We start from the raw sequence: 20,744 nt of genomic DNA on the forward strand, positions 1-20,744 counted from the left end.
GTATTGCTATCCTTGTCTATCATTTAACAAAGCGAATACCTAGTGTTATCTCTCTCTCACTATGCTCTGTTGCCATACCGTCTCCTAACAAAGTAGAATTGATGATTAATTAACAAAATATTTCATCTTAATCATGAAAGTCATTATGAAATATGTGAAAAATATAATTTATTGCTTAATAAAATATAAATGATCATTTTAAATGAGAATGAACAGTTAATATTGCATCAATAAACCTGTATCAGCTACCGTCTATAGAAGGCATTGACAAGACAGAGGATCGACAACGTTTTTCTCCTATCTTTCTCCTTGTCATTTATATTGTCCAAATTACAAGTGTGCTAAAACAACAAATCAAAAAACTTTTCATTATTTGTTTATTATTCAAGAATAAAAATCTGGTGTGGCGCACTCACACAACTTTCCTTGCCTTTATGAATATTGATCACCTGACGCTTGTGTTCACGCGTATCTCAAGTCCACTATATTCAAAGTTCTGAGCTAGCTGATGACAGGACAATAACGCTGGAGACACACGAGGTCTGGTATCTCTTCATAGTGAATGATTTAATAGAATCAACAGTTTGAAATTGAATAATCACATTTTCTCGAATTTCGAGCTTATTTTCAATTTTAGTTGAAAATGTTATTAAACATAATTGTAGAGATTTTCATGCTCAATCTTTTCCACTTGAAATTTTTTTGTTTAAACTGTATCTGACGCCTGATAATTGGGAATGTAAAATCAAACTTCGCATAGATAGGGCGGAGCTCCTAAAATTCAGAAGTGGCAGTTGATAGAGCTTATCAATGACTATTCTAGGTATAAATTTGATCAAAATCGTTGGAGCCGATTTCGAGAAAATCTCTAATAACCCTGTTTTTGACAACATTTTTGCCATTTTAGCCGCTATCTTGAATTGCATTTGATTGAAATTGTTTGTGTCAGATCCTTATATTGGAAGGACCTTAAGTTCCAAATTTCAAGTCATTGCGATAATTGGAAGATGAGATATCGTGTAAACAGTCGCATATACATTCATACACACCCACACACACACACACATACAGACCAATACCACAGAGAAGATCTAAGAGCTAACACTTAACTATAGTGAGGTCCACGTTATAATGACAGTATTTGATAAACTTTGATGTTGCTATCCTTGTCTATCGTTCGACAAAACAGGTACTACTATCCTTTTCTAGCTCCACAACGAAGCCAAATATGTTTTTGACAATGTAGAAATATAATTAATTAAGGCAGATAATAGGCAAAGCTGTTCTTCCATCTCTATTCACTGTCATTAAAACGTGGATCTTACTATAAGAGAAGAACTGATCTTCTACTTTATGCCAATACCCAAAAACCACTTTTTTGGACTCAGGGGACCTTGAAGCGTATAGAAATTTAGAAATTGGGGTACCTTAATTTTTTTCGGAAAGCATTACTTTTCTTACCTATGTTAATAGGACAAGAAAAGTAAAAACATTTCTAATAATATCAACATATTGACATTTGAAAGTATAAACTCATGATCCCCCATTAGAACATAATTGAACAGAATCTTTCAGGTTATTCAGTCAAATTAAAATCTACCCAATGTAAGATCCTCACCCTGTCGTGGTCGACGACGCATTTACGCACAAAAGAAAACACTTGAAAGTGACAGATTGAATCAAAAAACGACATAGTTTGTCGTTGATCCAGTATGTCACGTTCTCTTTGTAATATTTTGCCAGCTGATAATGATTTTAAGGTTAAGTTGGAATTTTAAAGTTATTCAATGTTTTATCTTGTTGTGTTTTTCATTTACTAACAACGATGTAGTAAATAGTTTTTTGATTATGAATACTGACCCTATAAATGGGACCAAACACTGGTTTAATAAACTATTTTGTGTAATTTCTGTATAATATAGTTAACCAATTCTCATGTAAATATACGCTTCTTCGAATGGGGAAACATAGGACTGAGGAACATTTCAAATACAATGCCTCCAGACCTTCAACTAACAGATTTACCGACGGAAATTCTTTTATGCATTTTCAAATTACTAGATACAAAAACCCTTGGTTCTTTGAGTTGCTGTTGCAGGAGATTCTACGAATTGATGCTGACTGATCTGATATGGATAGACCATAGTAAATCAGTGATTATATGTAATCAGTTATCAGAAACTATATTAAAAAGGTGAGTTTCTCTCAACATTTGCTTTCTAAATCTTCTTTAAGAACAAACTCTATATTTTTTAGTAAGCTGTAACAAAATGCCTACCATAAAAGCAGCAGGATAAGTTGATATAGCCGCAATCTCGCTTTTCCAAGTTTTCGCCTATACGTATTACTTATCTCGATAAAGTAAGCGGACGCGTAAACGACTATCCAATGTCACTGTCAAGTCGGTAGGCAAGTATCATAGAGTTTGGCCTGTGTTGCAGTGAAACCACCAATAAAAGCGCCTAGTTACCCCAGGCGTGTTCACTGCTGCAGATTCAGCATTAATGATTAATGCCTAGACGTATCCTCTATCTTGTTTACAAGCCTGGCAAAATACTCATGGTTATTATTAATTGTATCCATCTCCATAGAGGAGCTTGCACGACTACCGAGGAGGCCTCAACAAAGGAACGCGAGCGTTCCGGAAAAAGGGAGCAATGAGGGGTTTTTCGGCATACTATAATGCCACTTTCACAGATGCAAGCAAACCCATAAATTCCGCAGTCTGATTAATTTCTGATGACTGCTTCGTTCAGAGACAGGGGCACCCTTGTATCCTATAGTCTGAACACCCATTGGAAGACCCCGAAATTGAATGAGGCTTCACTGTGTCCAGCTACTGTACCTACTCCCAGAGAGGAAGAGTTCATATGACCTCCTACAGCTTGTAGCCTCATCTTACCACGCATAGGCCGATCTACTCCCAGGGCACCGTAGTTCTTCCTTTTTGGCAGCTTTTCCTTCACCATGTTAATCAGCAACCTGCGTTTGGCTAGGTCAGGAATAAAGATTAGGATCTTAATTTTCGGACACTATTCAATTGAATTGAGTGTAGGGTAGTCCTTGCGCTATTTTCTTCCAAATTTTCAAGTGACAAAGTCCAAGATAAGGTTAGAATTTACAATTTTTATAAAAAATTTAGTCCAAAATAAACATTAAAACTATAAATTTTGAATTTAGATGGCTTGAATTATTAAATTAATTAGAAATATTCCACTCAATTGCCACTCGTAACGAATAATATTGAGTTATTCGACAAAATTTGGAACCATTCAAAAAACACAAACTTGTCCACAACACTACAGGCTCAGGAAATACTGTGATTCACCGTCATACAGGAGCCCGCCTCTCCATTCTCAATGACAAATCTGCAAAGTTGTGGAGAAAGGTAGCACTATAGTGAGGTCCACGTTATAATGACAGTGTTTGATTAGCAATGGTATTGCTATCCTTGTCTATCATTCTACAAGCAGATAGCACTATCTCTTTCCCGCTATGCTCTGTATGCCTGTTGCTCTGAGATGGCGCATGCGCGAGGATACACAGAAACACAGTGAATTCAAAGCTCCAGAAGTTTACTTAATAACTAATTTCCAGTGTCGTTTTTTCTTTCAAGTAAGTGATTTAGTGTTTATATAAGAGATGAGTTACCTGTGAAGAACTTTCAAATTGCAGTAATCATAATTTAAACCACATTTAATGCTTTAAACTGAACTATCCAATAATCTAACCACACTTTTCAACTCCATATTGTCTACCGGCACAGTCCTGTGTCTTGATCTTTCGTCAGCCGTTGTGACCTTGATACTACTTCGACACCAGCTACTGTTATCAGTGTTGTTTATGCGTTTCCTTGACGACGGCTATCCAAGCTTGGGTTGTAACTGCTCGACTCTCAGGAGAGAGCGGCGTAATTGGGTGCTGGCATCTCTAGCCTAATTCTACCGTATTAGGTCGGCAGCCCATCCCCGAGTAGGACTGCCTTATCAATACAGATAGCAGCGTGACGCTGATAACATTTATCATCTTTACAGTGTTTTCATACCGATTAGTTGACTCATCTCAGCATAGTTTTCCAATTATTATTATCATCGCTCCCTGGTAGATAACAGCTGTCAACAAGATTGTTCTATGTTTAATCCTTTGCCCCTTTATTGTCATTTTTTTCTTGAAGGGTTGAAGGGGTTATATTGAGAAGTTTCAAGACACAAGCTAGATGATGATGACACGAACAGGGCGAAATATACTGAAAACGCAGATGGAAAAAGATCTTTGCAGTCTTAAAGAAGGGTTGATTGATGAACAAGTCATGGATGTTGCTGTGAAAATTCATACTGTTCTTGAATACATCTCAAAAACGTACTCAGAGGATGCAGTAATTGATTTAATACCGGAAATTACCTCCCTTCTTAACAAATATGATGCTTCGATTAAAGTCAACGACGATTTGAAGAGAATATTGGCTGACTCGGCAGCAGAAAACAAGTCACTTCATTTAAAACTCTTTCAAGAAAAGAATAGTAGGAAAAATAATCTCGATGACTCTATATACAATGAAGAGAGGGCGAATGCTGAGATTGATGACCTCAAATACAAATTAAAATTATCGAAGGAGAATTCAGAACAGATGAAGGAGGATATTAGCTCGAGAGATGCTATTATTAATATTTTGCAATGCGACTCTCAACTTGCTACAGAAAAAATTAAAAAATTGCAGTCAGAACTAAATTCTATTAAAAAATTAGAAGATTGCAAGTCTCCAAATTCGAGATCTGAGTTTGTCATGCCCAAGCATACATCAAGACCTAGAACTAGTGCTTTCAGTTCATTTACACAGACTGAAAATAGATTCTCTGTATTGGAGGAGAAAGAATCACAGCCCTTGCTGCCGGCTAAGAGAACTGATTCCAGGACTAGGCCTACTAGCTCAAGGTCTTTAAATGTACGATTGTTTGCGAGCAGCCAGGGTAGGGACGTATATAAGCACTTCAATGCTAGAAAACATCAGTTCTCTGCCATGGTGAAGCCGGGAGCTAAATTCAGGGATGTGGCAAAGGAGTCGGGTGAGCTGAGCGACAACGATGTGAGCGTCTTCTTGGCTGGTGGAAACGATATCGCCTGCAATGAGAGGAAGGAGCTTCACTCAGCACTTCGCAGCAAGCTACACGATCTGCAAAATCGACGGGCAAAAAATGTGATTGTGTTCTCAGTGCCTCACAGGCATGACCTTCCAAATTGGTCTGCTATCAATCAAGAAATTAAGAAAGCTAATGAGGAAAATTTCAATCTATGTAAACACTTCAGAAATGTTTCATTTATTAATATTAGTGACATTGGTAGAAGACTTCACACCTCACATGGTTTACATTTGAACACTTGGGGAAAGAAATATGTCTGTAGTAAAATAATGGAAGTAGTAAATAGGGTAGCTGATGAGCAGAAATCCATTCCATTAGGGGCTTTTACAAATTCTTTTTTAGGCCAGACACCCTAAGGCTGGTGGATAGTTGTAGTCAAGGAGATGATGGTTATTTTGTGAATATATCATCTCCTCATCAAGGTCTGATTTGTAGTGAGGTGGAACCTGTAAATATAGATGTATATAGCTTGAATAACACCGACTTTGAGAAGGCAGGTATTGGATTTTTGTTCTTGAATGTACAAGGGCTGAATAAAAAATCAGTTATTTTGGAAAGTCTTGTTTCAGATTTAAAAAGTGGTTCAGGGGCTCCTATTCTGTTTCTATGTCTGACAGAACATTGGTTGTGTAACGATGAAATAGAATACTCACACCCTGAGGGATACTATTGCTCTTCTTATTTTTGTAGAACCAACCACATTAGAGGAGGCACCGCTATTTTTGTAGCAAATGGCATTGAAGCAAGAGCTTTGAATATAGATAGCTTTATTTCTGAATTCAACCTAGAAGCATCAGCTATCATAGTTGATAGATTTAAGATTATAATAATCTGTATCTATCATTCGCCAGGTTATGATCCATTTGTATTTCTAAGCGCTCTTGAGAGTCTTCTAACTCACCTATCTAAATGGGAGGGTTATATCATTGTAGCTGGAGGTGATTTCAACGCGGACTTTGATGTTACAACAACAAAGCCTACCGCGTTGGAGTTCCTCAACATCCTTCGACAGAATAACTGTGTTTGTATCAATTCACAGCCGACCAGAGGTGATAGCTGCCTAGACAATGTTTTTGTAAATTGTCAACGCTGTCAAGTTAAGTGTTCTGTGGTTAAGGATTTTCCGTTTTCTGACCATGATGGATTGTTGGTGAGTCTGATAACACCCAAAATATCATGTATAGTTGATTCTGACGCTTCCGATAATTCAAGTGGTACTACCAAACTCATGTTACCTTCTAAAAACGTTCCTCTTCTCATTGAAACTCTGAGAAACACTGACTGGAGCCTGCTGGCTCTCAATGATTCATTGGATGCATCGACAATGTTTAATATTTTTTTTAATTCCTTGACCAGCATTCTTAATTGTTACTTGGTTTCAAAACAGTGCAATACTAGAAATAGAGTAGTTAAAACAAAAGGAAAGTGGTACACCCCAAACCTTGCTAAGACTAAAGATAAAATTCTGTCTCTCGACTTTCTTTATAAGAGCACCGGTAGTGATGTAGTTAAAGCCCAGCTGATAGCACTGAAGAAAGAGTATACAAGAGAAATGTCTAATGCCAAAGCTTCCTATAACAGTACATTAATAAATAGTAGCAAAAATAAATGTAAGGCTGCTTGGGATCTAATTAAAAGTAGTTGTAACCTGTCGGGTGGAATAAAGCCTATGGTATCACCAAATTCTTTTAATATGTACTGTGTCGAATCTGTAGACAAAGTAAAAAGTGACATTGTAAAGCCAAATAAGTCAGCAAAGAACTGTCTTCATAAAGCAAATAATAGGTCAAATGAATCTTTCAAGTGGAAAACTATTGTTGAAGAAGATGTCTTGAGAGCTGCAAAGCATTTAAGTAATTCATATAGTGACGATTATTACAACATGTCTAACAGTTTTTTAAAATCAATAATACCTTTCATTGTGACTCCTCTCACTCAGTGTATTAATAGAATACTGCTAGAGGGTATTTTTCCAGATATTCTTAAAATATCTAAGGTGTGCCCTATATTCAAAAAAGGAGATAAAGGTAAACCAGAGAGCTACCGACCAGTTTCCTTAGTACCAGTTATATCCAAGATCATAGAGATTCTGATTTGCGAGCAAGTAAATGAATTTTTAGAACGAAAGAAGGTATTATCTGGAGACCAGTGTGGCTTTAGAAAGGGTAAGGCAACAGTAGATGCAGTGGAGAGTCTAGTCTCTGATGTTATTCAGGCCTTTGAGAACAGGTGCTATACTCAGGTCACATTTTGTGACCTGAGTAAAGCATTTGATTGTGTTGACCATTCTGACTTGTTGGAAAAACTTGATTATTATGGATTCAGAGGTGAATCACTTTCACTATTTGGTTCATATTTGAAAGATAGAAAGCAGGCAGTCTGTATTAAGGGTGAGTGGTCTGAACTTGTAAATTTAAAATATGGGGTACCTCAGGGTTCTGTTCTTGGCCCTCTGCTGTTTCTGATAAGTATAAATGACTTGCCTCACAATGTATTGAGTAAAACAGTTTTATATGCTGACGACACAACGTTCTTGAATACCTCAGATAATTTTGCAGAACTCTCAAATCTTGTAAACATTTCATTGGCGGATGCAGAAGTGTGGTTCAGGGCTAATGGTTATCTTTTAAATGAAAGGAAAACTGAAAATGTTATCTTTAGTTTGAGACCTTATGATAATGAACTCATTGAACACGGTGTAGTTAATAATGTAAAGTTCTTGGGTGTTCATGTTGATCATCAGCTGACATGGGGGAAACATATCGATTATCTGAAAACGAGGCTTTCAAGAGTGGTGTATCTTATAGGACGTCTGAGAAATTGTGTTACAACAAACTGTGTAAGAATGGCTTATTTCGCCTTTTTTCAGTCGGTTATCAAATACTGCTTACTTTTATGGGGTAACTCTGCTAGGGTTGACGAAATACTCAAGTTACAAAAAAAGGTTGTAAGGATTATGAGCAGTGCAAAGTATTTGGATCATTGCAAGCCTTTATTCGTTAAACTGGAGATAAAAACTATTATTAATCTGTACATTTTTGAATTAGCTGTATACTCTTTGAAAAAAATGCCTTACATTACTCTTAATGAAGACATCCACTCACATAATACACGAAATAAAGCAAAAATGAGTTTTCAGTACTGTAGATTGGAAAAGTCACTCAAGAGTCACATAGTAATTAGCAAAAAAGTTTATAATAAGCTATTTGACAGCATTTGTAAATACTCTTATAATCAAAAAGTATTTTTAAGAAAATTGGATGTTTGGCTGGTAGAAAATCCTTTCTATAGTATTGAGGAGTTCTTTGAAAATACAAATGTAAACTTTTAGGTTTGAGTAAGAATGCCTGTACTGCTTTTCTAATTTATTGTTTTATATTGTCATGTGCACAAATTTTAATGTGTAATGTTTTAGCTTAGCTCTATGTTACATTGACGTTGTCGATACATGTATTTGTTAATGGCAATAAAAAATATTTGATTTGATTTGATTTAATGGTATTGTTGGAAAGAGAAAAACATTTAAAACAATGTAATTTTATTTGTTGTTAGATATTTTGTAGTTTTTTATTAGGGCTTCAACTTGAAAAAATGCTATTCTTCAAATTCAAAGCGTTCAAATTCAAAATTTCAAACCGTTTTTTTCTCCATTTTTTTTCTAATTGTGGTGGTTTCAATATTTCAAAAACTTCTCCTTTTCATAAGCTTTCGAATGAGTATAAATTCGAAGAGTTAAGTTTCATGATAAAGTGTTCAAAACTCCTAATATCTGGGATGAACACCTTCAGAATGAGGAAATTCACAAACAGCATGCATCAAGGTATTGACATGCATGCATTACATTGGCATGCATCAAGTGGCGATCCTAAGGGTGAAATCACCTGATTTCTCTCTGAAAATATTTACAAGTTTAAATCAATATTTCAACATTCTACAATTATATGACTTTCTCAATAACTATTATTTCCTGTACCATAAATCCTGAATAAAATAACAAGAAGTGTATGTTTCAGACAACTTTCAGTATAGTTTTCAGTGTGCTTTCCAGTTAATTGACATTATCAACTTTGGCTACTAGAGAAGTATTCTCGTTCATTATCATGAAATTTACCTTTATTGAGTACTTGAGCATGTTATTGGTGTATGGAGAGTGTGAATGCAATTTAAGAGAGGCGGAGAGAGTATACAGAAGACGTTTTCCTGACCGAAAACATCAATCTCATAACACGTTTTTAATATTGACAGATGTTAAGATGGTAAGGGTCTAGGATCAGTTTCAAGGTACCGGTACGAGAGGCCCGTCTTAATTTCTGAACCTTTCGAGAAGTATTATAATCTAATTCTAATGTATTTCGAGCAGAATCCTCGATCCAGCATCCGGCGGGCAGCTGGGATGTTGGATGTTTCAAGAATGATAGTTCAAAGAGTATTGAAGAAGAATAACTTTCGACCATTTCATGATACCAGTTCAAGAGTTGAATGAACCTGATGTTGTTCCAAGGATGCAGTTTTGCCGTTGGATCTTAGCACGAAATTTCAAACATTTTATGGACAGATAAACGTTCTTGTGAACGTACTTTTATATTTAAAAGTGCTGTAAATTTCCACAATACACCTACACGGACCATTCATTTTCCCTGCAAGAATAAATGGTGAAGTTTTTATGGTCTTTCTGGTCAATGAGCTTCAGGAATTGATGGAAGACGTGCCTCTCAATTCGAGGCAGAATAATTATGTGGCTTCAGTTGGATGGCCGCCTGTCTAATTATGCTAGAAAGGTGGGTGGCTTGATAACAATTATGCTGGGTGGTGGATTGGCCTAGGTGGACCCGTAAGTTGGCTCACCTGATCTTACTCCAATAGCCTTCTACTTTTGGGGGGTTGTGAAAAGTAAAGTTTACAGGGAGAGACTAGGGAGGAACTGATTCTCAGAATTCAATTGACGTTTTGAATGATGAAGACACGGCCCAACAAAGTGAGACGGGCAACTCGAAGCTTGATGAACGGCAGCAGAAGTTGCATAAACATAAATGGAGGCTATTATGAATTCCTGTAAGCAGTGAGCATGATATGTAACTTGATTACCATCAGTTTTTTTTAATTCTGTCATTCATTTACTTTGAATTATTATTCTATGGATAAATTTTGTTGGATCTTGTAAAAGTGTGTAATTAATATTTTATACAGGATTCAGGCTATATGCTACAGAAAATAATGCAATAATCAGGTGATTTCACTTTTAGGATCGTCACTTGATGAATGCTCTTTGTGAATTTCCTCATTCTGAAGGTGTTCATCCCAGATATTAGGAGTTTTGAACACTTTATCATGGAATTTACATTTTGAATTTATACTCATTCGAAAGCTTATGAAATGGAGAAGTTTTTGAAATATTGAAACCACTATAATTATCCGGAGAAAAATGGAGAAAAAACGGTTTGAAATTTGACTTTGAATTTGAATAATAGCATTTTTTCAAGTTAAAGCCCTAATAAAAAACTACAAAATATCTAACAACCAATAAAATTAAATTAATCTTGTTTTAAATGTTTTTCTCTTTCCAACAATACCATTGAAATTGAAATTCGACCAGTAGTTTTCGAGTTATTGAGTATTTAATATAGAAGTGGGCATATTCTGAAAATATCGAAAAATCGATATATCTCGAAAACTAAGGTCGATAGGAAAAAAGTTTACTGGACATTTTTTTGTCAGAAGAATCTATGGTCAACGGCTGTTACAACCTTGGGGGGACACTCTGTATATGGAGACTGCCGTTAGTATTCCTGTTTTTTGAAAAGGGGTTTGCAATGCTCAATGTAGTTGGTTCTTAAAATATTTCTTATTGCTCTCTTTTGGATTTTCAGAACTCTCTCTAGATTTTCTTTTGCAGACGATCCCCAGGCATCTATACCATACCTCAAGTGTGAGACAAATAGAGAGTGGTAGGCAGTTATTGCTGTTTTTTCATCGGTTATATTTCTTATTCTCCTAATGACAAATGTTGCTGATGAAAGTTTTCTACATAGACTCTCTATAATATAGACCTGTTATGGAAACAGCATATTATGTTGTTTCCATAACAGGTGATTGTCTAGAATGACACCTAGAAATTTGAATGAAAAAAGACTAAGAAATTGTCAAAAAACCACTGATTTATTGATAATTAGAAAGACCGGTTTCGGTTATTACACCATTGTCAATCTCTGATAAACTAAAACTAAATACAAGAGCAGCAGAATTTATACTAGTAGGCGAGTACTGCTATTGGTCGAGGGCATGAACGCCTGCCATTGGCCTAGCTAGACAGTCTCCTCCCCCTCAACGGTGTGACAAAATGGCGGCTTAAGCAACAGAATCGCCATGATAATAAAATTTACTTTGAGTACAAAATAAGAACCAAGAAAACAAGTGTGAAAGATAATAAAACAAATATGTAAATGGAAAAACTATTGACTATTGTATGCTTACAATTTTATGATAAAACTAAATTCGTAGTGTTGTACTGGTTGAAATGAATCTGGTCATTTAAACTATACTGGGAATTTTCCTTAATTACTCTTGTTATTTCTAAAGCCTCTAGAATATTCAAAGATCTGCCTTTGTTATTAACATGCAGAAACTCAACATTCTCCTTAACTGTGAACTTGTGATTATTTGTTATCAAATGTTCTGCAAAGTTAGATTCCCCATCTTGTTTATTCCAATCTCTGATGTGTTCTTTAATTCTACTTTTGAAACTTCTACCAGTCTGACCCACGTAACAAGCATTACAATCATTACATTTAAGTTTGTACACCCCGCTTTTATCCCAAATATCAATTTTGTCTTTACTCCAGCTAAATAGACTATTTAAAATCGGTTTGGTCTTGAAAGCAACATGAAATCCATTCCTCTTCAATTCCCTATCTATTTTATCAGATACAAGGCCTAAATATGGGATTGTTATCCAAGTCTTCTCACAGTTTGAGCCTACAAAGCTAGAATTGATTGAAATTTTTCTATTAATTTTACTCAATAATCTGTCCACCATACTTTCTTCATACCCATTTGTAACAGCTATCTGTTTAATTTTAGTGATCTCAATATCAAAATCATGATGGCTCATAGGTATTGTTAGTGCTCTATAGACCATACTATTGAAAGCAGCAAGTTTGTGAGAAATAGGATGACAAGAATGAAGAGGAATGATAACATCAGTATGGGTTGGTTTTCTGAAAATAGAAAACTTGTGAAAACCAGTGCTATGATCTATTCTTAAAATAGCCTAGACATTTTCTAGAATAGCCTAGATTACCTAGAAATTTGGTGCATTCGACTGTGTACAGTGCTGTTTTGTTGTTTGTGCTGTACATGGTGAGTCGGCGTGAAATTTATGTGCACTGTTTTGTTGTTGTTTTTCACTTCTTGATCATAGGCTTTTTTCTTTTCTAGGTATGTTACTTTGTCATCTGTTCTACCTGTAAGTGTGTATTGATCATTAGCAATATGTGTATTTCTTTTTAGCATTAACGTTTCATTATCCCAGAAGATAAGATTTTTAGTTGTTTTCATCTTCTTTGATTCTCTTGGCATGGTTTCATCAAGGTTAACTCGAAGGATCCTTAGAAAAGTATTGTATTTGTCCTCCACAGTATGAGATGCTATCACTGTTCCCCATTTAGAGTTACTGAATTTGAGTTTCAAGTTTTTTAAGTTTGTCCTTGAGAAATTTCTTGCATATCTGTACGTTGCTGTTTTATGTGCCACTTCATATTTTATTTCACATATAATATGGAGTGGTGGTCGGAGATTAAGTTGGGTTGTGTTGTTGCCTTTGCTCTTTCAGTTGGTATGTTGAGATAGCAGCCGTCAATACTAGTACTTGAAGTTTGGTTTTTTCTGGTTTCAGGTATGCCTTATATGTAGCAGCCGTGTTGTCTTAGTAGGATTTCCAGGTCTTTGTAGATTTGTTTGTCTGTTTTAAGGATGTCTATATTAGTGTCACCCAAAACCAAGATGCTGTACTTTTTCTCTGAGAAGTGTTGTAGTAGACATCCCAGCCTTGTCAGGTATTCTGCTTCTGTTTTGGGATCGGGTGATCTATAGGAGCCTATGATTGCCAGATTTAGTTTTTTAAGTTGTATTTCTATTGCTATGGTTTCGAAGATTTTCTCTATAGGTCTTTGCACTTCCTCCTTAAAAGTCAACTCCTTAGTGGATAGTGGAAAATTATTCTTTTTGAAGATGGCAATGCCGCCCCACATGTATACGGTTCTACTGAAGTGAGCGACAAGGGTATATCCCTGAAGATTTGTGTTGAGGAGCAAATCTGGTCTGAGACCATGCTCTGATAATATTCTAAGAATCCTTCTAAGAATCTACTGGGCAATATTTTATACTTTTTTTATCACTGCAGCCCAATATGAGCTTTGGCCGCCTCTACTACCGCTCTCCTCGCTTCTCGGTCCTCTGTCAATCCTCTCCATCATCTATATCCCATTCTTTTGGGAGATCGTCACTCACTTCATCCTCCCACGTTATTCTCGGTCTTCCTCTCTTCCTTCTTGAATGTAGCCTCTCCTTGAATATTATTTTAGGCATTCTGTTCTCATTCATTCTACAGATATTTCCAAACCACTCAAGCCGCTGCGTCTTTATAAAGTTTACAATATTTCGGCCTTTTATCAATGCCTCGAGCTCTGTCTGCTCTGTCATTTCTTTAGGTTTGCCTTCTAACAATTTACTGGACAATTTTTCATAAATTTGTTTTTACTCGCCAATTTTCACTATAGTGTATGCATGTTCAATTTTATTTTCTACTTTTCAGGTCAAAAAAGTGTCTGAAAGCTAGAGAAAAATGTCGAATATCTATAAACTGGAAAGTAGGAAGCTACGATGAGCAGAGTTATTCAACGCGTGTCAAGTAAGAATTATCCCTTTTAATAGGGATGAACATTAACTTTAAATAGATAAAGATATGTCGGTTGAATAAAAAAATCCCTTTAAACCGTATTATTTGATATTCTCTAATTTTATTAGAAAAAAATTAAATTCTCTAGAATTGTAAATCAATCCCAATGAACGAAAGTAATTTTTTGTAAATATTTGAATTTGAACAAAAATAGGATCAAACTGAATACCAATGTAACCGCCCCCAAATGGGGTTAGAATTAAGAGATCTCTAAATTCTAAAGGGCGAGTCATGGGACTTTATTAAACAACAAACTTTAGTATTCTATTAAACTTGTAAAATGTTATTAAATGAATTAAACTAATTTAAATTTGGTCAATAACAAAAATAATCTATATCAGTTCATTGCACATTCTAAAAATTCAAGATGACTGCATGTAAGATTTTGCTAACTGCTTATTTGGATTCTAACTGTTCACGAAGGTAGCGTGGACTTTACTCATTTCTCAATTACAAATTTATGATACTAGGGACTCGGTCATTCAAGGGTTTTTAGCATGAGCTAGAAAATATAATGGCACTAACAATCAATCAATTTATAAATTCATTACTATTTAGAAATTTTCACTACACTGATTACTCCCGGATAACTTACTAATTTAAACAAACATTGACATATTCACTTCAAATAATTAATAAACTACTTCAACTTAACTCACGGCGAAAAATAATACATATTAACAAACTTAAACAGCAAACAAATTCAACACACACGTTAATTTTGAGCCCTCGAGGCCCGAGGCTACCTCTGGATTTTAAATGTGAATTCGGCCGCGGCTTGATTGGAACTGAACTATTCCACGCAAATTATGTTCCCCTTCCACCAACGAGACAACGGTCCACGTGGAGACGAGCATAATTCCGTGGGAAAGGAAAATAATGCAAGTTTGAAATATTCTCAAATACACGTGTATTTCCCATCGCTAACGGAAATACAGTTCCGTGAGAATATCTCAACCCTGCATAAAATTGGAGTCTTCCCGGACGCAAGTTAGCAAAATCTTAATGTGAGAAAATTATTTTTTAACAGAAAATAAATTTCTCACGATAAAAATTTACACACAAAATTCAGCTACAAGATCACTAAAGTCTCATTGTTGAAGTCCTAATTCTACACTTTTCGAATGAACCCATACTAAATTTATCTCTATGAAAACACAAACCCATAATTAATTTATTTATTTCAATATTATCACCATCACACCAACATAAACTGAGAATATTGTATTTTTATATAAGAACTTTAAAATTTGTATTCAATATTTGAATTTATATTGATAATAATTACAGTAATACAAATCAGTAATTTACAATTACAGTAAATCTTGACAAATCATGGCTGTGTCAAGTTAGCTCGTTCAGTGAATTGTTACATTCTGATAATGTCAACATGATTCCACATGAAAAAAATCGTGACATTTCAACAAAGTAATTTTTCCCCCTTGAGATAGCCTACTTTGAATCGAGGTATTCGTATAAATTTTTATACGTCTTCGGGGGGTTTCCCTTCTGGATAATCCATAATATTAATACTCTATTAGTAAATACAAGCAAAATAAATTAATTTATTTTAAACCACTATTATATTTAATATATATATATATATATATATATATATATATATATATTATATATATATATATATATATATTTAATTAAACCACTAATTATAGAGTATGAAATATCTATAGAGTATATTCATACATCTTATTCAAACTTTGAAATAAGGGGTTGTGGTTCAGTTTAACATGTTTTAATTATCATCGTTTTAGAAATGATAAACTATTTCATTCTAATTTTCCCAGAAAAGATACTGAAATTTATTAATATTCTAACTCTTTGATGATGATTTACAGATACATGCCGTGGTTGGTATTGGAGAGAGATAGACTGTGGCTGAGTCGCGGAGAAAAACTGTTGGGCTTCGATAGGCATGAGGGATATTGGAGGCATATGATCAAATGGAAGAACCCATCGGTGGTATTGGACGAAGGAGGCCATGTTTCAGACATTTGGAAATTCGTTGTCACTGACGAAAACATCATTAGCGGAAGTTTGTAAGTAAACACTTGTTTCAATTCCATGATTCGTGAATTATTTAATGGATAACGAACAAGTTCTACCAAAATATTCATCAGTTAAGTGACTTGACATATCGAATTAATTATAATTTTCTGTCGATTTTTCAGGGATGGTAGTATTTGTATCTGGTCTGAAGAGAAAGGAGTGCTGCTTTCTAAAAAAGAGAAGTGCCATGGTAGCAAAGCTGATGTTCGCTGCATAGATAGTGCTCGGGATATCGTTGTTTCTGGATCAAATGGAAAAACATTAAGGGTTAGTTCACAATGGATCATTTGAAATAAATTATTTTTAACCATGATTTAATTAAATGAGTGACTAATATCACAATAGCAACAATACATCACTTACCTACATGTTACTAGGCACCATCTTCACAGTACAGAAATCTGCTCATCATTGACTTGACCCAATAGTAAGTAGGCTACTGCACTGTTGTAAAAGTTGAGTCTTTCGTTACTTATTGTATTGTCGAACAACAGTTCACGTTAGGATAAAAATTCAAAATTAGGTGGCTTTCGAACCATCGAGTAATAATATTACTAAATTTCTTTACTTTGATGAATAGTTATTAATTCAATGATGAAGATGTTGTTCATAGTGCTCAATTTATCACTAATCCAAACAATTTTTTCAGGTTTGGAAATTGGAAGATGGTTTTTTGGCTGACGTTCCTGAACAGAATTTATTTTTGCCAGACAGTATTTGGTCTCTAGCTATAGAACCTCACAGCAACACAGTCTGTTGCGGCACCAATGGACTTCTATCTTCCTCTTCTTTAAAGTTGTTCGATTTAGAAAGGTATGTTCAGTTGGTTAAATTGTATGATATTATAGCTCATTCATTGGTTTGAAGTGTTAGAATCGCTTTCATAAATTTTGCCTATGATTTGTCCTATCCATCTATTCAGTGTATTCCATTTTCTTCTATTAGTCTACTACGAAACATACGGATGCTGTCAGTGATAATTTTTTTGTCAAATATAGTCGATAATATAAATACATAATTATTATGAAAAAGTAACTGTTGTGAGAAATGATCACTGAGAAACTGAAGATAGCCTACATGATAAACAAATCAGATTCTTCAGAATTCTTATTGAATAATCTTAATGAATTATTCGTCTTATTGAGACTTATACCAAATGTGGAACATTATTCAATTGTCGCGTATCAATTATTGTAATCAGTTATTTACAATTAGTATTATTCTACAATTATTGTAGTCATTCACTTCGTTTCAATAAAGTTAGGCTATATTTTCTCTCCCAGTAAATAACATCAATATGTTTTCCTTTATAAAATGTAATGGGTTGTGTTGCAGAGTGAACCTATAATCCTAACTCAGCCCTTAACAAAGGCAATTATTTAATTCATTCAATTACAGTATAATGAAATGTTTGTACTTTCAGTGGCAACGTTACAAATTTTGACTTTGGAATTCTTGGAGTAGCCATTTCTGATATAAAATGGCTTTCGACAGAAACATTCCTAACCTGTGGTTTTGACTGTATTGTGAAACTTTGGGATAAAAGGTCAGTGACTCGCAACAGACAAACTGTATTCTGTTCTCTGCGGAACCGCACAACATGGTAGAATACAGCTTTGGGATTTGAGATCAAGTGTCAGTGTTCAGGTATGTCAGAACTTTGATTGAATCATTTTTTGATGTTCCTGAGGATATGAAAGACATTGTGGTTTGAGTGCTTAGTAATCTACATGAAGTTGCATTATGTTTGGTGTGAAGTTACTCGGTTTAACCATAGAGAAAAGATAGCATAAGAAGGTAATCATAGAATAGGGCGGATTTGCCAATTTTATTGTTAGCTGTGTAGTCCTAGTAGTTATTTACCGAGAAGATATGTGACGCTGGTTGTCTCTCATACCGTGCCGCCGTTCTTACACTCTCACCACAACAAAACAGTAATAGACAGTAGTTGACAGTAATCGGCTTGAGTTGAAAAAAATCTGTTTGTATTTCGGAATATAAAATACCATGGGATCTCTCCTCATCTATCTTTCCTCCAATTTCCTGCCATGTTTCAACCAATGGAAAGAATCCAACAATGTTTTTCTAAAAATGAGAAAATCGCATTACATCGAATAGGAGATTGGGACCACAGTTTGATGAATTCTTTCATTCCCAGTCCCCAGACCAAAAGGGTTTCCTCGACCATAAAGTCAAAGTCAATAAATTACAAAGTTCTATGTGTCCAGATTTTTCAAGTTAATCATCAACCACAATCTAAATGTTCTTCATCTACGACTATGTTAACTTATAATGTAAACATCACAATCAATCCCATTTATCTTTTCGCAATGGATTTTCAAAATGATACCTAATGAAAAGTAAACTTATGCAATGTCTTGAACATTATGATTGTCCAAGCTGTGCTAATTTCGAACTAGTCGTGTTGAATGTCTGTTCAGTTCCATGATCTTGAATCTTAAGTAATTCTCCTGGACCTTTCACCCTCCCCCTTCTCAAATTTGAACAACGATTTCCCGTGATTACCTGCTTTTTCAAATTTGAGGGGGGGGGGTTGAAAGGTCCAGGAGGATTACTTAAGATTCAAGATCATGGAACTCAACAGACATTTGAGTCATTATTATTATTATGTCACTTCATTCGATACATTATGGACCACAATATTTTCCCTATTCATTTTCCCAATAAAACTAACCGTTTTATTGATAATAATAACTTTGGATTTTCTTATTTCACTTTTTGGTTTTCTCCGATTAACACTTCAGCAAGTGATTTTATGGACAAATGAACGAATAATAAATTTAGCCACTTTTATTGCCAACCAAAACTCATCCAATAAGTGTTGTTGTCATGAAATAACTTTAGAATCTAGCAATTGGGAGGTACCGGGATCGATTCCCGGGCTGGCAACTAATTTTTGGATAGTAGTTCTCATCGAATATCCATCTAGCTGTTAACCCTGTTGTCAATGTCTGCAGTAGCAGAAGTCTTCGGGGTGATTCACAGCATTTATTTAGGATTTTCGTTAAATAATAAAGAAGAATATAACTTTTGCCACTGTCAAATTTCTTTTGTACAAATTGAGTAAAAATTTGAACTGACGTTTAATAGCTACAATTTTTTGTTTTGGTTTGCAGAGTTACTTCTGCAAATCGATAGCTAGCAGTCCAGTTTATTCAGTGTCATTCGACCCGTGCTTTGTGTTTGCGGGACTTGATTCATCGCTCAACGTTCTCAACTTCTCTGGCCAACTGAAGGAGAGGAAGGATTACAAAGTCACTTGGCAGAGGTTGCGTGGCTATCGAACTTGAAATCAATCACAAGCCAATAATTAACTCTTGCTTCTCAATGAATCTGTGTAATTATTCTAGTCCATGTAAACACGTATTAATAGTTATGAATTTTAAGGAGTTGGACCAGAAAGTATGAATGTTCGTAGCATGAATATAAGTACAAAATTATATGAGAAGTAATTAAAATAAAAAAAAATCCAAAAAGAGTGTTATATTAAATTTGTGGACTTTTAAGAAGTCTCTTGTTGTCACTGCAGTACTATTATAATATAATAATCCAAGGTAACACCCTTCATATAACTCTGAATGTTTGTATATTTTTACACCCCTAAATTGTGTACTAACTGGACTTAAAAGAAGTCTCTTGTTGTCATTGTAGTACTATTATAATATATAATCCAAGGTAAAACCCTTCATATTATTCTGAATGTTTGTATCTTTTTACACTCCTAAATTGAATTTGAGTCTGCTCATTTACGATCGTTCATAACTTTCTGCATGTCGTACTGTTGATGTTGTCTTGAATGAAAATAAATTGATTAGAAATAGGATTTACTGCTCTTGATGTTGGAAAAATGTAAAATTAATAATTGTTTGTTTTGCTTCATCAACACTGGTCTCATCACAATACACATTTTATTGGGAAAAACTGATCACAGGCTGGAAAACATGACCAAACACGTACTTCATACGTACGGAATATTTTCACTGTATATTATACTACAAGAAACAAATTATTGTTTCTTGAAATAAATGTTACTTGGATAAAATTAATCAATTTCCTATGTTTATCTATTAATAAAAGTAATAACGATAACAGTAACCAGTACCTGAACGAAATGTCTGTCTACGAATGGAAACAACACATTTTCACAGCAGAATCTTGTAAAACAGTAATTGTTATTAGAATTATAAAAAAAATGTTATTTTATAGTTTATTATGTGATGAAGCAACAATTTAGATTAATTCTGACTAGATAAGAAGTCATTTTAAAGATATAAAAATTGAGTCTTATTTTGATGCAAAAATGTATAGTATTATTGAGAAGGTTATAAAATGTGATTAGTAATTGAAGTTTTTCAATAGCTAAAAGAAGTCTCTTGCCATAACGTGAAGCGAATGCTTTGAAAAATATATTCATGTTATATTAAATAATTTCATACATACATATCTTCGAGTGGAATTGTTTTTAATGTATAACATTGAGTTGAATAAATATTTTAAAGATGTTATTTATGCCACAAATGAATAAATAAATGTATTACCTATGACATGAGTACTATTTGCTTCCT

The 20,744-nt window shown here is 34.5% G+C and overlaps 1 protein-coding gene across 1 annotated transcript; it reads left to right on the top strand.

Annotated features, from left to right (window-relative positions):
* The first annotated feature begins 1,733 nt into the window (after window positions 1-1,733).
* Window positions 1,734-20,723, top strand: LOC111044546 (F-box/WD repeat-containing protein 4). The gene is made up of 7 exons (XM_039427200.1): window positions 1,734-2,194; window positions 13,948-14,043; window positions 15,948-16,148; window positions 16,281-16,425; window positions 16,808-16,971; window positions 17,582-17,805; window positions 19,296-20,723. The coding sequence occupies exons 1-6, from the start codon at window positions 1,995-1,997 to the stop codon at window positions 17,763-17,765; spliced, it is 990 nt and encodes a 329-aa protein (XP_039283134.1). The 5' UTR covers window positions 1,734-1,994; the 3' UTR covers window positions 17,766-17,805; window positions 19,296-20,723.
* Window positions 20,724-20,744: the final 21 nt, after the last annotated feature.

Source organism: Nilaparvata lugens, chromosome 4 (assembly GCF_014356525.2).
Source record: "Nilaparvata lugens isolate BPH chromosome 4, ASM1435652v1, whole genome shotgun sequence".
Taxonomy (NCBI): Eukaryota; Metazoa; Arthropoda; class Insecta; order Hemiptera; family Delphacidae; genus Nilaparvata; species Nilaparvata lugens.

Excerpts from the sequence above, each read along its gene's own strand:
- LOC111044546 (XM_039427200.1), top strand. The coding sequence starts at position 1,995 with ATGCCTCCAGACCTTCAACTAACAGATTTACCGACGGAAATTCTTTTA. Across the intron at positions 14,044-15,947 it reads AGTTATTCAACGCGTGTCAA|ATACATGCCGTGGTTGGTAT; the intron begins GTAAGAATTATC and ends GATGATTTACAG. Across the intron at positions 16,426-16,807 it reads CAAATGGAAAAACATTAAGG|GTTTGGAAATTGGAAGATGG; the intron begins GTTAGTTCACAA and ends CAATTTTTTCAG.